The 16854-nt window shown below is 38.8% G+C and overlaps 1 protein-coding gene across 1 annotated transcript; it reads left to right on the plus strand.

The window, feature by feature from the left end:
- Positions 1 to 447: 447 nt before the first annotated feature.
- On the plus strand, positions 448 to 16601 carry LRIT3 (leucine rich repeat, Ig-like and transmembrane domains 3; the record flags this gene model as incomplete). The annotated part of the gene is made up of 4 exons (XM_080831041.1): positions 448 to 566; positions 3521 to 3990; positions 13030 to 13335; positions 15445 to 16601. The coding sequence occupies 4 exons, from the start codon at positions 448 to 450 to the stop codon at positions 16599 to 16601; spliced, it is 2052 nt and encodes a 683-aa protein (XP_080687167.1).
- Between the last annotated feature and the right edge of the window lie 253 nt (positions 16602 to 16854).

Here is a 16854-nt window from a genome sequence, read left to right on the forward strand (position 1 = left end):
AGACTATAAATGCAAAAAATAAATAAATAAATAAATTTAAAAAATATATATATATAATGTTATAAATAATCTGCAGTATTTTCTAGCATCTGCTAAGACAATTATTCTTAACATGAAGTGTCTCTTCAAGATAATAGTAGCAATTACATCCATAGAAAAAGGACTTAATAAGCATTTCCTTACAAATCTGGATATGGGAATCTATTGAAATTTTCTTGACATGTGCTTGAGTCTCATTTTCCTTAGAACGTGTTACTGAGTTGAAACCATATTCAAAGCCTAGGTCGATTGATCCCCTGTAAAATACACTTGAAGGTTAAGTAACTACAGAGCTCGGCTAATCCCACGTAATCTGCTGTTACTAAATGGCTGTATTCCTGGCACACCAGTTTCTGAAGCTTAGGATTTGGTTTTTACTTTTTGTTCAAACAACCTCTAGAAGGAGCGATGCGTCTTTCCGCATGTCTGTACATTGTATTTATTAGCTTTTTGGAGGGAGTGAGCTGTTCATGTCCTTCACAGTGCACCTGCGATTATCAAGGCAGAAATGACGGCACGGGATCAAGGTACGCTCCTCTCCTTGCTGCTAAGTGTTCTAATGATTCTAAGGAAAAGGGCTCCAACCATATAGCCTTACTTTGAATGCAAATTGTTGTCCAGGTATCAGAGGAGAGAAAGTTTAATTTACATAAGCTTTAACCTCATTGTTTTAATACCGTTTGCCCACTCCGTTGTTTTCATTTTGAGCCGCTGAGCTCTTAAAAGCCCCTCAAACGACTTGAGTCTCTCAAACACATTCTGTGTTACAGAAGTATCCATCACAACGTGTCCGCTTCAGGTCAGACTACTAGAATGAGTGCAGCCGCTCAGCTTGTTTATAGAAAGCAAGCCCAGGAGGGAGGGCGGATCAGGAGGTGCTTGACATGCCCAGATGATTTGCTTCCCCGAATTCCCGTTTCATTTTGAAGGTTATTCATGCCAACTAGATAGATTTTTAAAAGTAGGAGGGAAGCTCGCAAGAGTGAAATTAGAGAGGTTCGTGATTAAGATTTTTCATTTTAAAGTTTTGGAGTTTACAAAGACATAACTTTGGAAAGATGTGGATCAGCCCTGTCTGTTGCAGATACGGTGGGGTGGGTGGGGGGGGCGGGGGGCTTCACAGAAGTTAGTCGCCCTCTGGGTTGCTTTTAACATCTACCTGTGAATTGAGAATAATTACGTACTTTTAATATATATGAGCCCTTTGAGAGAGAAGTTAAATGAAAAACGGGACTTTTGTTAGCTAAACGTGGTAGAACTTGATTTTTTTTTAGAAGTTATTTACTTATTTATTAAAGACTTTAAGAGAGATAGTTGGGGTGGCGGGGGAAGGAGGCAGGGTGGGAAGAGGGAGAAGCAGGCTCTCCCCTGAGCAGGGAGCCTTATGTGGGACTTGATCCCAGGACCCTGAGATCATGACCTGAATCAATGATGCTTAATGGACTTAGCCACCCAGGTACCCCTGGAGAGGATATCTGACAACAAAATAAGGTTATTTTGTGACTTGGTTGAAGTGAATAGTGAGCCTCCTACAGAAAATAATTTGTTAAAACAATCACGCAATTTATGCCTTACAACTTTAAACAAATAAATAACAAAACCTATTTTTGAGTAGTTTGTCTTATTGTATGAACTTTACTTAACCGACTCATGGTTATCTTTTTGAGATATTCTTTAGGTGGCTTAAGACAAAGAGAACAATGTAACAAATTAAAGACCTACTTGGCAAAAGATATGAGGCAGCTAATGACTCAGGGCAGGGTACTTTTGAGGAAACAGTCACAGAAATGTTTTTTTCTTGGTGATGGCCCCATTATTGATGGATTTTGTAAAAACCATAGCATATTATGCCTAGTAAGGACTCTAGAAATAATCTAGTTTGACTATTGTCATTTTATAGACAAAGAAACACAACCATACAGAGATTATAAGCCTTGTCTAAGGTCACAGCACTGAGTTGATGCAGGGACTATTTGATAAGGTCTTTGTTTCCTATGTAGACTTTTTTCCATTACACTGGAATGCTAACCTAATAAGTAGATATCAGATCATTCCCATATAAAGTAGCAATGGAACTTGTGATACAGAATAGAGATGAAGAATAATATGTGTTCCTAGAGAATTCCAAAGATTCCATAGGGTCATCTCCTAAAGTTACAGAAAGATGACCCTGTCAGTACACCCCAGCTTTATGCTGTCTACCTCTCTTCACATTATACTCTGGCTTTTGAAATTCACTGATTTAATGTCATGTATTTTAATGGCATGGCTGTTTCATTGCTACTATGTACAAGTACAATGTATTTCTAAGTATAACGTAATTATACATTATACAATTTAGACTATGCTTTGCAAAAAATTTTTAACATCCATTTTCAGCATTCCAGGGGGGTGAGTATATAATGAGACATAAATAGGTCTTTTTTCAGGTTAAAATGAATCTAAATTCTCTGATTCTTCATACTTTACACACACACGGGACAGGCTTGTTTTTCTATGCCTGTTTTACACATGCCACTAAACAAGATCACAGTGTGACTTATTCAAGGTCACTTAAGTTAGTAGTGGTAAGAGGAGTAAACTCAGTTTGATTTATTCCTTAGGCTAAAAGCAATGCGCCAGTCACATTATTAAAATAGAGTTCAACTTCAAGCATCTAGTGTGAACAACTTGCTCTTTCTCTTTCCTCCCTCCCTTCCTTCCTTCCTTTTTAAAATTAAATTATCTTCTTAAAAAAGATCAATTTATAACTTCAACAGGGTTTAAAAAAAAAAAAAAAAGACCATTTCCTAAAGAGGTTAAGAGCGTGTACTTTGGAGTTGGATAGACATGGGTTTGAAAGGTGGCTGTGTAACCCACTAGCTATGGGATCTTGGGCAGTTACCTCGTGTTGGTGGGCCTTGGTTATTTTCTCTGTAAAAATGAGATTGATGATAAAAATAGCAAACAACCATTAAGTGCCTATTATGTGCCAGGAAGGTATAACATTTTATATCCTTTTCACTTAATTATAACGGCTATATGGGAAAATGAAATGGAGGGATTGGTGAAGTGACTTTTCATGGCCACAGAGGAAGTGGCAGAGCTTAGATCTGAACCAAGATCAGCCTGACCCCAGAGCTAGTGCCTTTACCTCTTTTCCCCAGTATCTACCTTCTAGGGCTGTTGCTGGTTAAATAGGGTGGATGTGATATGTTGCCGAGGCCTGACACATAGAGAGCTCCATCCGTTTAGGTTGAACCACGAGATTGCTGATATTTGCTCATTTTTAACCTGCAAAAGTGACCATTTCATATGGTTCAATCTAGAAGAAGATGATGGTAATGATGATGACGATGATGAATTATGAATAGGTCAGTCAGGCTGAACAACTGTTTTGTGAAAACCAGGAGGAAATGAAAACCTGATGCATGTTTCAAGTATTATTTTTTCCCATGGGTCTTGGAAAGCAGGTTTTCTTCCATTGCTCTTGTGACACTAGGTCGGTTCTATGTAATGACATGGATATGAACGAGGTCCCTATGAACTTCCCCGTGGACACTGTGAAGCTGCGGATAGAGAAGACTGTGGTCCGCAGGATCCCCGCAGAGGCCTTCTACTACTTGGTGGAGCTCCAGTACCTTTGGGTGACTTACAATTCCGTGGCCAGCCTTGAGGCCAGCAGCTTTTACAACCTCAAGCAGCTACATGAGTTGCGCTTGGATGGAAATTCTCTGGCTGCTTTCCCTTGGGCATCTCTGCTGGACATGCCCCATCTGAGGACCCTGGACTTGCACAACAACAGAATAACCAGTGTACCAAACGAGGTGGTCAGGTACCTGAAGAACCTTGCCTACTTGGATTTATCGAGCAATAGGCTGACCACACTACCACCGGATTTCCTGGAGAGCTGGTCCCACTCACTTACATCATCACGGAGCCTGGAACTTACACCACGAAGAATTGTTCTTGGTAAGCTCAGAAGCCTCTGGGCTTCTCAGGTCCAGATAATTTGTTTTGCAAGGCTTCAGCTGCCCCGTCTTTACATATGTGTCGAATTTCGCTTCTTACTCTCTACTTGCACATTTGATGGGCTGGTACTTTATTGGTTGATCTAGGTCAGATCTAGGTCTTACCCTGTGTAAGGTGTAATGGCTGTGTGCGCTGGAGTGAGGGCAGCAGTGTGTGTGTGTGTGTATGTGTGTGTGTGTGTGTGTGTGTGTGTGTTGGAGGGAGAGGAGAGACCCTCATAAACCAAGAGACTAATGCTGCTGTTAGCTTGGGGCTCAGTGGTAAAAATCTGCCACCCTGCCCCAATTCTGAGAGCACATCAGTGCTCCATGCCCTGCCCCAGCCACCCTGCTCTGTTCTCCGTTCAGCCCTTCATCAGGCTCTTCAGGAGTGAAAAAGGGGCACTGGCATCTTTACAAGGTGGTGGTGGTTTTATTAGTTCGGGAGAATAGCTTCCAGATTTTCTTAATCTAAAAAGAAAAGAAGACAATCTTCTAATGGATTAGTGTAGCTGTGATTTGTTTTGCAGACTTTGATCTTGACTTTGTTTAGGTTCTGTGGGTATTTGTCTTGGTTCTTAAAGTGTAAGCTCCTTCCAGTAAGTCTTTCTCTTCCTTTTTTTTTTTTTTTTTAAAGTATCTTCCCACAGTGCTTTGCATGGTGCTCTGCACATGGAGAATGCCCAGTAAATGTGGTTGCCAGATTGAAATCAGTGAACTGAGACCCTTCTCGGGGGTACCTGTGGGCAGTGAGGCCTCTCATACTTTTGTGTGAGACACAAGCCTAAGGCTCTGATCAGTCAATTTGATCTCCTACTAAATTCTTGTTCACCCAATAAGGCTGTGTTGTCAGTTCACTTGTGACGTCCATAGGGCCATGGAAGAGGTTGTATTACTCAGGATGAAATAACTGAGTATTTGGCTAATGAAATGACTTACAAGCCTTTTGGTGTGAGAAGCAACTTGATGCTGAATTTACGCCAGGAATCCCTGCTGACCAATATCACATGCTCAAATAATTGCTGAAGTCAAGTATAAATAAAATAAAGATAACTTGAAATTTTTTTTTTGATAAAAAGGAAAATGCCATGGCAGCATTTAAATGATTTTAGCATTGCTTTGGTTGAAATGTAAATGTATTTTGGTGCTTATGAGACTAAAAGTGTGAGTGATAACCAAACAGAAAGAGGAAAAATCATGTAATTATTTATTCTATACCTATTTTATGTTTGCCTACTGCTTATCTAGTGCTTCAAGCATTTTTATTAAAGAATAAAAGAAATATTATAGGATTAGCTAGGGAAAAAAACATGAATTTAACAATAACTGTGGAGTCCTTATGTCTACCGTGATAGGCACCATGTAAACCTACACTGTAGTATTTATTTTAGCCACTAATTTAGTTCTTGTGACTAATAGCTAGAAACTATCTTAATTTAAATGAGATTCTGTTTCTCTACACATTTTTTTTCCTACACATTTTTCTAAGTTTCTTTAGATTTACCTAAAGGAGCTATATAGTAGAAAATAAAATCAAATTACCGAATTACTATTAATAGCTCTCTAATGATTAGTCACTAATATTGCTAATATCACTATAAAGAACTGATTTGCAGGACATTAATATTTTTCCATTGTGAATTAAATCTGGATGAAAATTTAGGGATGAAATGGAAAGGGTTATGAAATTTCACTGTTCATGAAGAAAAACATGGAGATAAACATCTCTGTTATGGGGTTCAGATTCTTCAAAAGCAGATTCTTTAAAGGAGTAACATGAAAATCCTTTTGGTATAACATTAAATTTAGAAAACAGGATGTGTCATTGTACACGATCATAACTATTTTAAAATGTGCAAAGAAAAAGACTGAAAAATACACTAGCTGGTTAACTGTCCTCTTCAGTGATGCGACATCTTTTCAGTATTCTGTATTTTCAAAGTGTTCTGCATCAATCATGCATTGCTTTTATAATAATGATGATAATCATGATAATAAATAACAAAAGGTATTTTGAAACATGTTGTCATATGTGGCAGCTGATCTTAGCAAAGCCATGCCTGCTATGTAACGAAAGGGAAGAAAGTACTCTCCTCTAAAAGAAGACTAGCTCATGTTTGTGAATCACACACAGAAAACTCAGTTTTCTCATCTGGAAAGTGGTGGTAGGAAGACTCCCTCCCTCCCGCTCATAGGATTGTAATGAGAATATTATGAAATAGTTTATGGGATAGTTCTTTAGAATATGAGGTGAACAGTCTTTAAGGTTATGATTTTAGATCAACAATAAGCCATAGCAGCTGTGACTGAGATAGGAGTGTCTTATAAAGAAAGACTCCTATATTTTGGCTTTTTCTGTTATTTTACCTGTGTTTGAGTCTTCCAATTTTATCATTAAAATATGGTGATGAAAACTAGTGCTAGCTTTTCTTGAACTTGGTGTATAACTGTAGCAACTGTATCTTTCCAGGTACCCTGCAGAATTTAATTTTCTATTATTACAGTGGGATATATTCTGCTTTTATTTGTTAGTGTCCTGTGTTTATTACTGTGAGCAGATGGAAGTTATGTTTGTAACAATAATAGTGGTAGCTAATATTAATGGAATGCTTACTCAGGGCCAAAGCTAGTTCTTACTTTTTTTTTTTTTAAAGATTTTATTTATTTATTTATTTCACAGACAGAGATCACAAGTCAGACAGAGATCACAAGTAGGCAGAGAGGCAGGCAGAGAGAGAGGAGGAAGCAGGCTCCCTGCTGAGCAGAGAGCCCGATGCGGGGCTCGATCCCAGGACCCTGGGACCATGACCTGAGCCGAAGGCAGAGGCTTTAACCCACCGAGCCACCCAGGTGCCCCTAGTTCTTACATTTTATAGATATAACTTCTCCCAGTCTCATGTTAACCTTGTGGTAAGTACCATTTCATCCCCATTTTATAGAAGAAGAATGGAGACGCACATTAAGCCATTTGGGCAGACTTACCCATCACATAGTGATGGAGCTGGGGTGAATACAGGTGGTTTGACTGCACGACTCGTGATGTTCCCCACTCCTGCATCATGCAGGGTACTGTATGTGATAATACCAGAGTTGTCTTCCTCACATATGCATTACTGACATCTTTAAGTAGTGTATTTATTTTTAAAAAATTAGGAAGAGGCTTTTCCATTACTCCTCTTTTCTACATGCGTAAAAATTTCTACATGAGTTAAAAAAAATTAACAAAATTGTCCTCTAATGTATTATACAAACATAAACTAGTATCCTGCAAGTAAACATTTAAATGAAGTGTGAAACTAGACTGGATTTTTTTATTTGCAATGCAGGTAAATTTCCACGGCCTCTTCCTCAGGAAGATACAAATATTTACACAGGCAGACTCCATAAGGCCCAACACTCTTTGTCCTGGAAAAAGCTCGCAGGAGGAGAGGGCATAAAATGCTTTGTTGGTTGCTTTATTGCTACTCAAATTGCTCAACTGCAAACATGAATTCTTTTCCTGTTCAGAATGAAGTTTACCTGAAGGGCAGTAACCACATGAGTATTTCCACAAAATTTTTCTAAAATGGTGTTCATTTCATTCAATGAACACTCCTCAATACCAGTTGATAAGCTGGTTCTTTTTCAGGCACAGAGGAGATAAATCCACATAGATAAGTGAACTCCTTGCCAGGTGCTCTTTTGAGGACTCCTTGGTAGGATCTGAGGACAAGGCTGTAAAGTGGGTCTGTAATTATTATCTGCTTTGTATAGCTTGTGAAGAGGCAGAGTCAAGCTTCAAGTTCAGTCCATCTCCAGAGATATCATTCTTTTGTTTTTTAAGCCTTTTCTAAATTGAGGAGTTGAGGTATAATTTGCATACTGTGGATCTTAAGTGTACAGCTTAGTAAATGATGATAAATGATATACCCTGACGAAACCCACACCGTCTTTAAAATATGGAATAATTTCATCACACTGGAAAATTCCCCTGTGCCTCTTCTCGACCAGGCGCCTCCATTTCAAGCAACCACTGTTTTTATTCATCACAATAGGTTAATTTTGTCTGCCCTAGAATTTTACGTAAATGAAATCATACAAGATGACCCTTGTGCCTGGCTTCTTTCATTTAGCATTATTGTTTTTGAGATTCATTGACGTCGTTGCATGAATGGGTAGTTCCTTCTGCTGAGTCATTTCAGTTTTACAAATATATGAATTGTTCATCCTTTCTCCTGTTTTTGGAAACATGGGCGGTTACCAGTCTTTAGCTCTTATGAATTAAGCTGCTATTAACATTCTTACGCAAAGCTCTTTGTAGTACATATTTTCATTTCTTTTGGATAAATTCCTAGGCTTCAGATTGCTAGGTCATAGGATGGCTATATATCTTTTTAAGAAACTGCCAATTTTCCAAAGATGTTGTACCATTGTACACTCCCACTAGCACTGCACAACAGTCTACTTGCTCCATATTCTTACCAACATTTGATGTTATCAGGTTTTTTCATTTCCACCATTCCTGGGGGTGATGGGTCAGGCAGTGATTTGACATTGTGATTTTAATTTGCATTTCCCTGATGACTAATGCTGTTGACCATGCTTTCATTGGGTTATTGCTCATTGCTATATTCCTTTATGCCAATATATAATTTTTTTTAAATATTTTTATTTATTTATTTGACAGACAGAGATCACTAGTAGGCAGAGAGGCAGGCAGAGAGAGGAGGAAGCAGGCTCCCCGCTGAGCAGAGAGCCCGATGTGGGGCTCGATCCCAGGACCCTGAGATCATGACCTGAGCCGAAGGCAGAGGCTTTAACCCACTGAGCCACCCAGGTGCCCCTATGCCAATATATAATTTTTTAAAAGCTTTTTTTATTGTTGAATTCAAGCCTTTTGTCAGTTATATGTGTTATTGATATTTTCTCCAAACTTGTGATTTATTTATTCATTTTCTTCATGGTGTCTTTGGTAAGAAGGTTTTAAATTTTAATGACATCTGATTTATTAGTTTTTTTTCTTTTATAGTTAGTGCTTTGTGTGTCTCATCTAAGAAATACTTGTCTACCTACAAGTCATAGAAATTCTATTTTCCTTATAGTTTTAACTTTTATATTCAATTTCTGGCTTTAATTTATTTTTTAAAGATTTTATTTATTTATTTGACAGACAGAGATCACAAGTAGGCAGAGAGGCAGGCGGGGTTGGGGAAGCAGGCTCCCCACTGAGCAAAGAGCCTGATGTGGAGCTCCATCCCAGGACCCTGGGATCATGACCTGAGCTGAAGGCAGAGGCTTTAACCCACTGAGCCACCCAGGCGCCCCACTAGCTTTAATATTCTTATCTTTTTTTAAAAAATATTCTTATCTTTTATGCTTATGACTGTGGTCTGTCTCAAAACAGTTTTTGAGTATAGTGTGAGGCAGGGGTTGAGGCTTTTTCTAAGCAGATGTCCAGTTGTCCCCCTACCATTTGTTGAAAAGACTTTACTTTCCCCCCTGAATTGTTAAATGCCACTGCCACCCCAAAACTGACTAAGGTATGGTTTTTTGCTTTCAAGAGCTTATAGTCAGCAGAATTACTTTTGTACAGAAATTTATTGCGAACTTTTCACACACAAAAAAAACCACATTTAATTCGACTACTGTGATGCATGGAAAACATTATCCTCTTAGAAAAGGAATAAGGCAAAACTAATTTGCCCCTATCCAAGAATAGTTAGATGAACTAAATTAATTAGTGCAAATTACTGTGATTGTGGTTGGTATGTTGCCTTGAAGGAATGCAGTACAAATAACAGTTTAACTTCAGGGAGTTCTTGTACCTTTGTCCCCAAAAGGGAAAAAAACAAAAACAAAAACAAAACACTTGATGAATTGGTTCAGCCCTCAGGTCACTCTTATTATTCAGGTTTTAAAAGTTGTGCCTTTGACCTTGATGTTTCAAAGCTAGAATAAATACTCTATTTTTAAGGATTTAAAAAATATTTTCCTGTTTTATATAACTTTAAGACATAGCCAGTTGGATTAATTTTTAAAAGAATTTTGTTTCAGGGGCACCTGGGTGGCTCAGTCGGTTAAGCATCTGACTCTTGATTTTAGCTCAGATCATGATCTCAGGGTTGTAAGATGGAGCCCCTGCACGGGGTTCCATGCTCGCGGGGAGTCTTCTTGAGATTCTCTCTGTCCTTCCCTTGGCCCCTCTCCCTGCTTGTGAGCACATGCACATTCTCTTTCTTTCTTCCTCAAATAAATAAATCTTTAAAAATTTTTTTCTTTCACCATTAACATAGGTTTATGACAGTTTCATAGCATGAATAAAACTGTAAATGTTACAGTTCTTGGATCTTTCCCTATGTAGACATTTGTGCTCCAGACATCACTGCTTTGACATGTGTTTATAGATAACAGTGCTTATAGCTGCCACCCCTGGCTCTAGATGTTTTTAGGTGATGAAATGAGTTATGGTGGAAGGAATATTAGATTAGGAGGCTGAAAATCTGGGACTTAGGACTCTAAGCTACTTACAGAACCAAGGCAGTAATCTCTTTGTGCTTTAGTGTCCTCTGATGTGAAACTCAAAAGAATCATACTAACTTCATTCATGAGGTCAGTGTAGGACATATAGAGCTTGAGAATGAAAGCTTTAAGGATACCAAGGTTCAAATCCTGACTATATCCAGTTGTATGACCACGGGAAGATCCCTTAACCTGAGTGTTGGCTTTCTCCTCTTTAAAATGAGTATGATACTAATATTATCTACCTCGTGCTATTGTCAGGATTGAAGTAGACAAATGCTTTAGCATGCTTAGTACTGTTGGAAGATAATTTTCCATGGCCTCTCACATTTCTGCACGTCTTGTGAGCAGAGACCGTCACTGACTGTCTTTTGTCCTGAACTATCTTTTTAAGGATGTCTGTGTACAGAACTGCTTTGGAAGGCAAAGATATGTCTCTGCCCAGAGAAACGGTAGGCATTTTTACTGCCTGGTATAACGAAGACAATGTCTTCCTCCAGATCTGTAAACTATCCTCCATCTCTGACCAGTAGTCTTATGTCTTTTGCCAACTGGGAGGTGTTAGTCCCCCTAAAGTAGTATAAAGCTCAGACCTTTTACAATTCTTGACAAAGTACAATATTTGCCACATAGGAAGAAATCAGTGACTGTCAACTTGTTTTGTTATTATTTTACAAAGCAAAAATCTAGCATAACAAGTGTTTTGAGAGCATAAAGTTTTATCCACATATTAATTATTACATGGCAGAATGAAATTGATGTTTGCTGGCAAGTTGGATATTAGAGACTGGTCATAGACACACAGGACTAAATGTAAGAAGTTCAAGGTGATTCGCCCATGGAAGAAATGAAATTTCTAAGATAGAATATAAAAAAAAAAAACCCAGCAAGTTTTTACTAATACTGGCAGAAAAATATGAACCAATTATCAAGTGCTAATATAATAAAAATAGACATATATAGAAATTTATATTAAAACAAAAATAGACCTAAATAGAATTTACAAATGGACAGTTAAATCTTCCAACATGGTTAGCATTTTTTTAAAATTGCAGTTCTGTCTTTTTTCCTTATGAATCAATGTATAATCTACTCTATTAATAAAAACCCACAACCACAAACATTATTGAGATAAATCCCTTGCAACGTTGGGCTTTATGTGAAGCTGTTGGACATTATCACCTTTAATAGCCTTAGAGAGACTTTTGTCTGCCAAGGGCTCTGAAGCACTGTCTTAGATCTTTCTGGGATCTTAGCAAATAATTTTATAGTTTCACCCTCCCTGGATTTGATTTTTGCTCGCAAGCCCTTTTCTTACTTTGAGAACTTTGGAGAGGTGGGAGTAAGAAGCAGGGTTTTTTGTTTGAATTTTATTTTTAATTTTTTTTTATTATGTTCAGTTTTATTATTGAACCCTGCAAGTTTTGGCTCCTTTCTCTTTAACAGTTCTTCCTTTAACTGTCCTTTCCATTTTACCATGAGCAGCAAGAAGACACCACGTAGCACTTGCAGCACTTGGTATGGAAATATCCTCAGCGAGAATGTTCGTTTCATTGAGTGCACTTTATACTTTCCATGTTAACCATGCATGACAATGTTTCTCAACTCTCTGCCGCGCCATCAAAGGGTCTACTTTCCTCTAGTTTCCAGTAGTTACATTTTCCTCACTTTCCTTGAAAGCTCTCACTGATGGTCCCCTTGAAGGCCAACACACTTCTGCTAACAGTTTGAAAGCTGAGGAAGGCAGTCCTCCAACCGGAGGCTGTCAGCTAACTGTATTTCTGCTGCTGATTCTCTCTTGAAGGGGGATTTGAGCAGTGCACCTTCTTGGCCACCAGATATGACATTCATGCCAAGCTCTGTTCTAGCCTCTGCCGGTCTCCAGTCTTATCTCCTGACATTGCCTTCATCTCACTCTGTACTTTTGCTACACAGAACTTGTACTACCTTCACAGGTCTTCAAATCATGCAAAATCATGACAGTGCGGGCTGAATTAGGAGGCCTCTCTACACCCTCCAATACTGACAATAATATACTTTCTTAGCACTAGAAATGTCTCTAGCAGTGTTTTATAGTATTCTGTGGTACTTGAATTAAAACCTTGGCTCGGATGCTGATTAAGCTATATGGCCCTACTCAAATAATTTGATTTCTCTGTATCTCAGCTTCTTCATTTTTAAGATGGGGATAGCAATTCTCTTTCTCATAGGATTTTTAGGATTAAATGAAATAATACAGACAAGCACTTAGAACAGAGTCTTGCCCAGAGTACATGCACAATAAATGTTGGCTATGATCATTAATGACCTGACCTGACAGGCTGTATTCATTCAGGTAGCCAAATTGCAGAGCAAAATTGACAGGGAGGCGACTCCATTCCATCTCTCAAAGCACTTCTATTTTTAGGGAGATAATGCAGATACTTGCTTGCCTGAGATGTTGTGATGTAAACAGAAGTCAACGGAATAATCTTTGTCAATCTTTTCCTCCCTTCTGGTTTAGGTCTGCAGGACAACCCTTGGTTCTGTGACTGCCACATTTCCAAAATGATCGAGCTGTCAAAAGTTGCTGACCCTGCTGTAGTGCTGCTTGATCCTCTAATGATTTGTAGCGAGCCTGAGCGCCTGACAGGGATTTTGTTTCAGCGGGCTGAGCTGGAGCAGTGTCTGAAGCCGTCTGTTATGACCTCGGCCACCCAGATCACATCTGCTCTGGGCAGTAATGTTCTGCTACGGTGTGATGCTACTGGCTACCCTACCCCACAGCTCACATGGATCAGGTCTGACAGCTCACCAGTTAATCACACAGGTATTTTCTTTATTCCTTTTTTAAAAGAGTTTATTTATTTGAGAGAGAGAGAGAGAGAGAGAGAGAGAGAGATTGAGCATGGGCACAGGGAGAAGCGGGGAGCCTGATAAAGGGCTCAATCCCAGGACCCTGGGATCATGACCTGAGCCAAAGGCAGACGCTTAACCAACTGAGCCACCCAGGCATCCCCAAAATTGGCTAGTAAATTCTTTTTTTTTTTTTTAAAGATTTTATTTATTTATTTGACAGAGAAAGAGATCACAAGTAGGCAGAGAGGCAGGAGGAAGCAGGCTCCCCGCCGAGGGAGAGCCCGATGTGGGGCTCGATCCCAGGACCCTGAGACCATGACCTGAGCTGAAGGCAGAGGCTTTAACCCACTGAGCCACCCAGGCGCCCCTGGCTAGTAAATTCTAATAAAATATGCCAAGATTGTTGGATGAAAGAAATTTGAAAGGTTCGTTTTATTTGTTAATATTTTCCTCAGTTTATTTAACTACATAGATGAAATTAGACAATCTGATTTTTTTTTTTGATAGAAAACATGATCCAGTGGATAGATGATTGCAAATAAGGCCCCTTGTCTTGCTGCATCATCTTGGATATGACACACTTAAAAATGTATAACTATTACAGTTTTCTTAGAAAAGATTTTCATGCAAGTTTCTCATTTTTGAATGATTTAAATGATAATTACATATAAACCTTATCATGAAGCAAAAAGTGTAATTTTTAGAAATACTGGTTACATAGACTTTTTAGATCCTACTATAACCAACTCAATGCTTTGGCTTTAGTTTCAGTAGTGATATTCTGGTGAATTAAAGTGATATATTTAAAAAACTAGTGATATATTTAAAATTAAATGTAAATTGTATTTGTTTCTGAGAAACAAACTGAGGGTTTTGGTGGAGAGGGAGGTGGAGGTTGGGTGAGCCTGGTGGTAGATATTAAGGAGTGCACACATTGCATGGAGCACTGGGTGTGGTGCATAAACAATGAACCTTGGAACACTGATAAAATAAAATTAAATTAAAAAAATTAAATGCAAATCAAAGTAAAATAAATGTAAATGTAAATCAAAGTAAAAATAATGAAACCTGATGGAAGAAGAAATAGTCAAGGCCTAATATTCTTACAAATAGATAGTAAATGGCCCACAGCTTAAAGTAGTAAGTTAAATTTTGGGATACCAGGATACTGTTTAGTACATTATTATTCTTCAGAAAGCTTCAGAAATCAAGACAGAATGGTAATATGTTAGATTTCAGTGTTTAGGAAAGTAAATTCCAATGCAAAAACTATGTATTATTCTTTTTTTTTAAGATTCTTTATTTATTTATTTGACACAGGGAGAGAGAGAGATCACAAGTAGGCAGAGAGGCAGGCAGAGAGAGAGGGAAAGCAGGCTCCCTGCTGAGCAGAAAGCCTGAAGCCAGGCTCTATCCCAGGACCCTGAGATCATGACCCGAGCTGAAGGCAGAGGCTTAACCCACTGAGCCACCCAGGCGCCCCTAAAACTATATATTATTCTACAAATAAAAGAATCCATGGCTTACTAATTTATCTAGATTAAATATAAAATGAAAGACTGAGAACACTAATTATGACTTCTCTATGCCAGAAAATGATCTGTTATGCCATCTGGCTATGTAGATAGATAGCATTTTATGACAATGAAAAAATATTTGGGGAAATATTTAAGTAAGATCTTATAATAACCATTTTATAGGACCACGGTGAGTTAAACTTGGAGAACATCTTTGAGACCACTTTGTCTTATCCCCTTATTTTAAAAATACAGAAACAGAGGCCTAAAGATCCTAATTGACTTGTCTGAAATCACATACTCATCTGTGGACAAACGTTTACTAAAGCTAAGTCTTCAAATTCACAGCCTTGTGTCTTTTTAAAATACCATTCCCCATATAGACCTCATGGTACTTGGCATGTCCTAGACCTGAACTATACCTGCCACCAGAGACTGGTGATTGTGTGCTATTTCCCTCTTGGTTTATGTGAAAAGGATGCATGTAGAACCAGATCGGTTAGCATGTTGCTTGAGTTTCTCCTTTTTTTCCCCTTACAGAGTATATGTATTTTTTCTTACAGTAATTCAGGAATCTCCAGGGGAAGGAGTCAGATGGTCCATAATAAGCTTGACAGGCATTTCTTATAAGGATGCTGGGGATTACAAATGTAAGGCCAAAAATTTGGCTGGAATGTCAGAAGCTGTGGTGACTGTGACAGTGGTTGGTGTTGTCACTACTACTCTATCATCAGATATCTCTGAAAGAACTAGAGATCACCCTGAGGAAGAAGTCCAGCCAGGATCTAGAGCTACGTCCCTACCTGGTTCACAGTCATCTGCTTGGCCTTCTTCCTTCCCTTCCTTCCCTGCTTCTTCCATTTTTCTTTCTACTTCTACTTCATCTCCTCCCTCTGCTGCTTTCTTCTCCTCATCTCCTTTCCCCTCCTCCATCATGTCTTCAGCCACAACTCCAAGCAACAGAATTTCAACAAGCCCCACCATCGCCAGCCAGCAGTCACTCCAGCTCCACCCAGATGGGAAAAGAAATTTAAAGGTGGAAGTAGGTAGAAGTAAGCATCCCTCAGCTAGTGCAAGTAAAAAAGAAGAGTTGGCATCAGTGAATCAAATGACACCAATGGAAAAGAATGCCACAGTAGAAAATCTCAGGATAGTCCGTGAGACTGAAGAGAGTGTGACTTTGATGTGGAACACCGTCAATACCACACACCAGTCTGAGATGACCGTATTGTACTCCAAGTACGGTGAGAAAGACCTGCTGCTGCTGAATGCAGACTCCAGCAAGAATCAAGTAACCATAGATGGCTTGGAGCCTGGTAGGGAATACACAGCATGTGTCTGTCCAAAAGGAGCACCTCCCCAGAAAGACCAATGTATTACCTTTTCTACTGACAGAGTTAAAGAAGAAGGTGATTCTCAAGTGTCTTTCCTTGTCGTGGTGAGCAGTATTGCCTGTGTTGTTGTTTTGCCATTGATTTTTTTCCTGTTGTACAAAGTCTGTAAACTGCAATGTGGGTCAGAATCTTTCTGGGAAGATGATCTGGCAAAAGAAACTTATATCCAATTTGAGACCTTGTTCCCCAGGTCTCAAAGTGTTGGGGAACTTTGGACTCGGAGGCACAGAGATGATTCAGAAAAATTGCTGCTTTGTTCTAGGTCAAGTGTGGAATCTCAGGTGACTTTTAAAAGTGAAGGTTCAAGGCCAGAGTATTATTGCTAAGGTTTTACAACTTAGGGACATGTGAACGCCACAAAATTTCTTCCATGCAGTTAAGGATCTGAGGATGTAGATGACTTTTGTTCAGACTTTCATATCCTTTATGAAAATCAAAAATGGAGTGTTTTTAATCATGCTTAAAAAAATACTATATGAGGGGCACCTGGTCGGCTCAGTCAGTAGAGCCTGCAACTCTTGGAGTTATAAGTTCGGGCCCCATGTTGGGTGTAGAGATTACTTAAAAACTACCATGGGA

This window comes from Martes martes (assembly GCF_963455335.1).
Source record: "Martes martes genome assembly, chromosome: 2".
Classification (NCBI taxonomy): Eukaryota; Metazoa; Chordata; class Mammalia; order Carnivora; family Mustelidae; genus Martes; species Martes martes.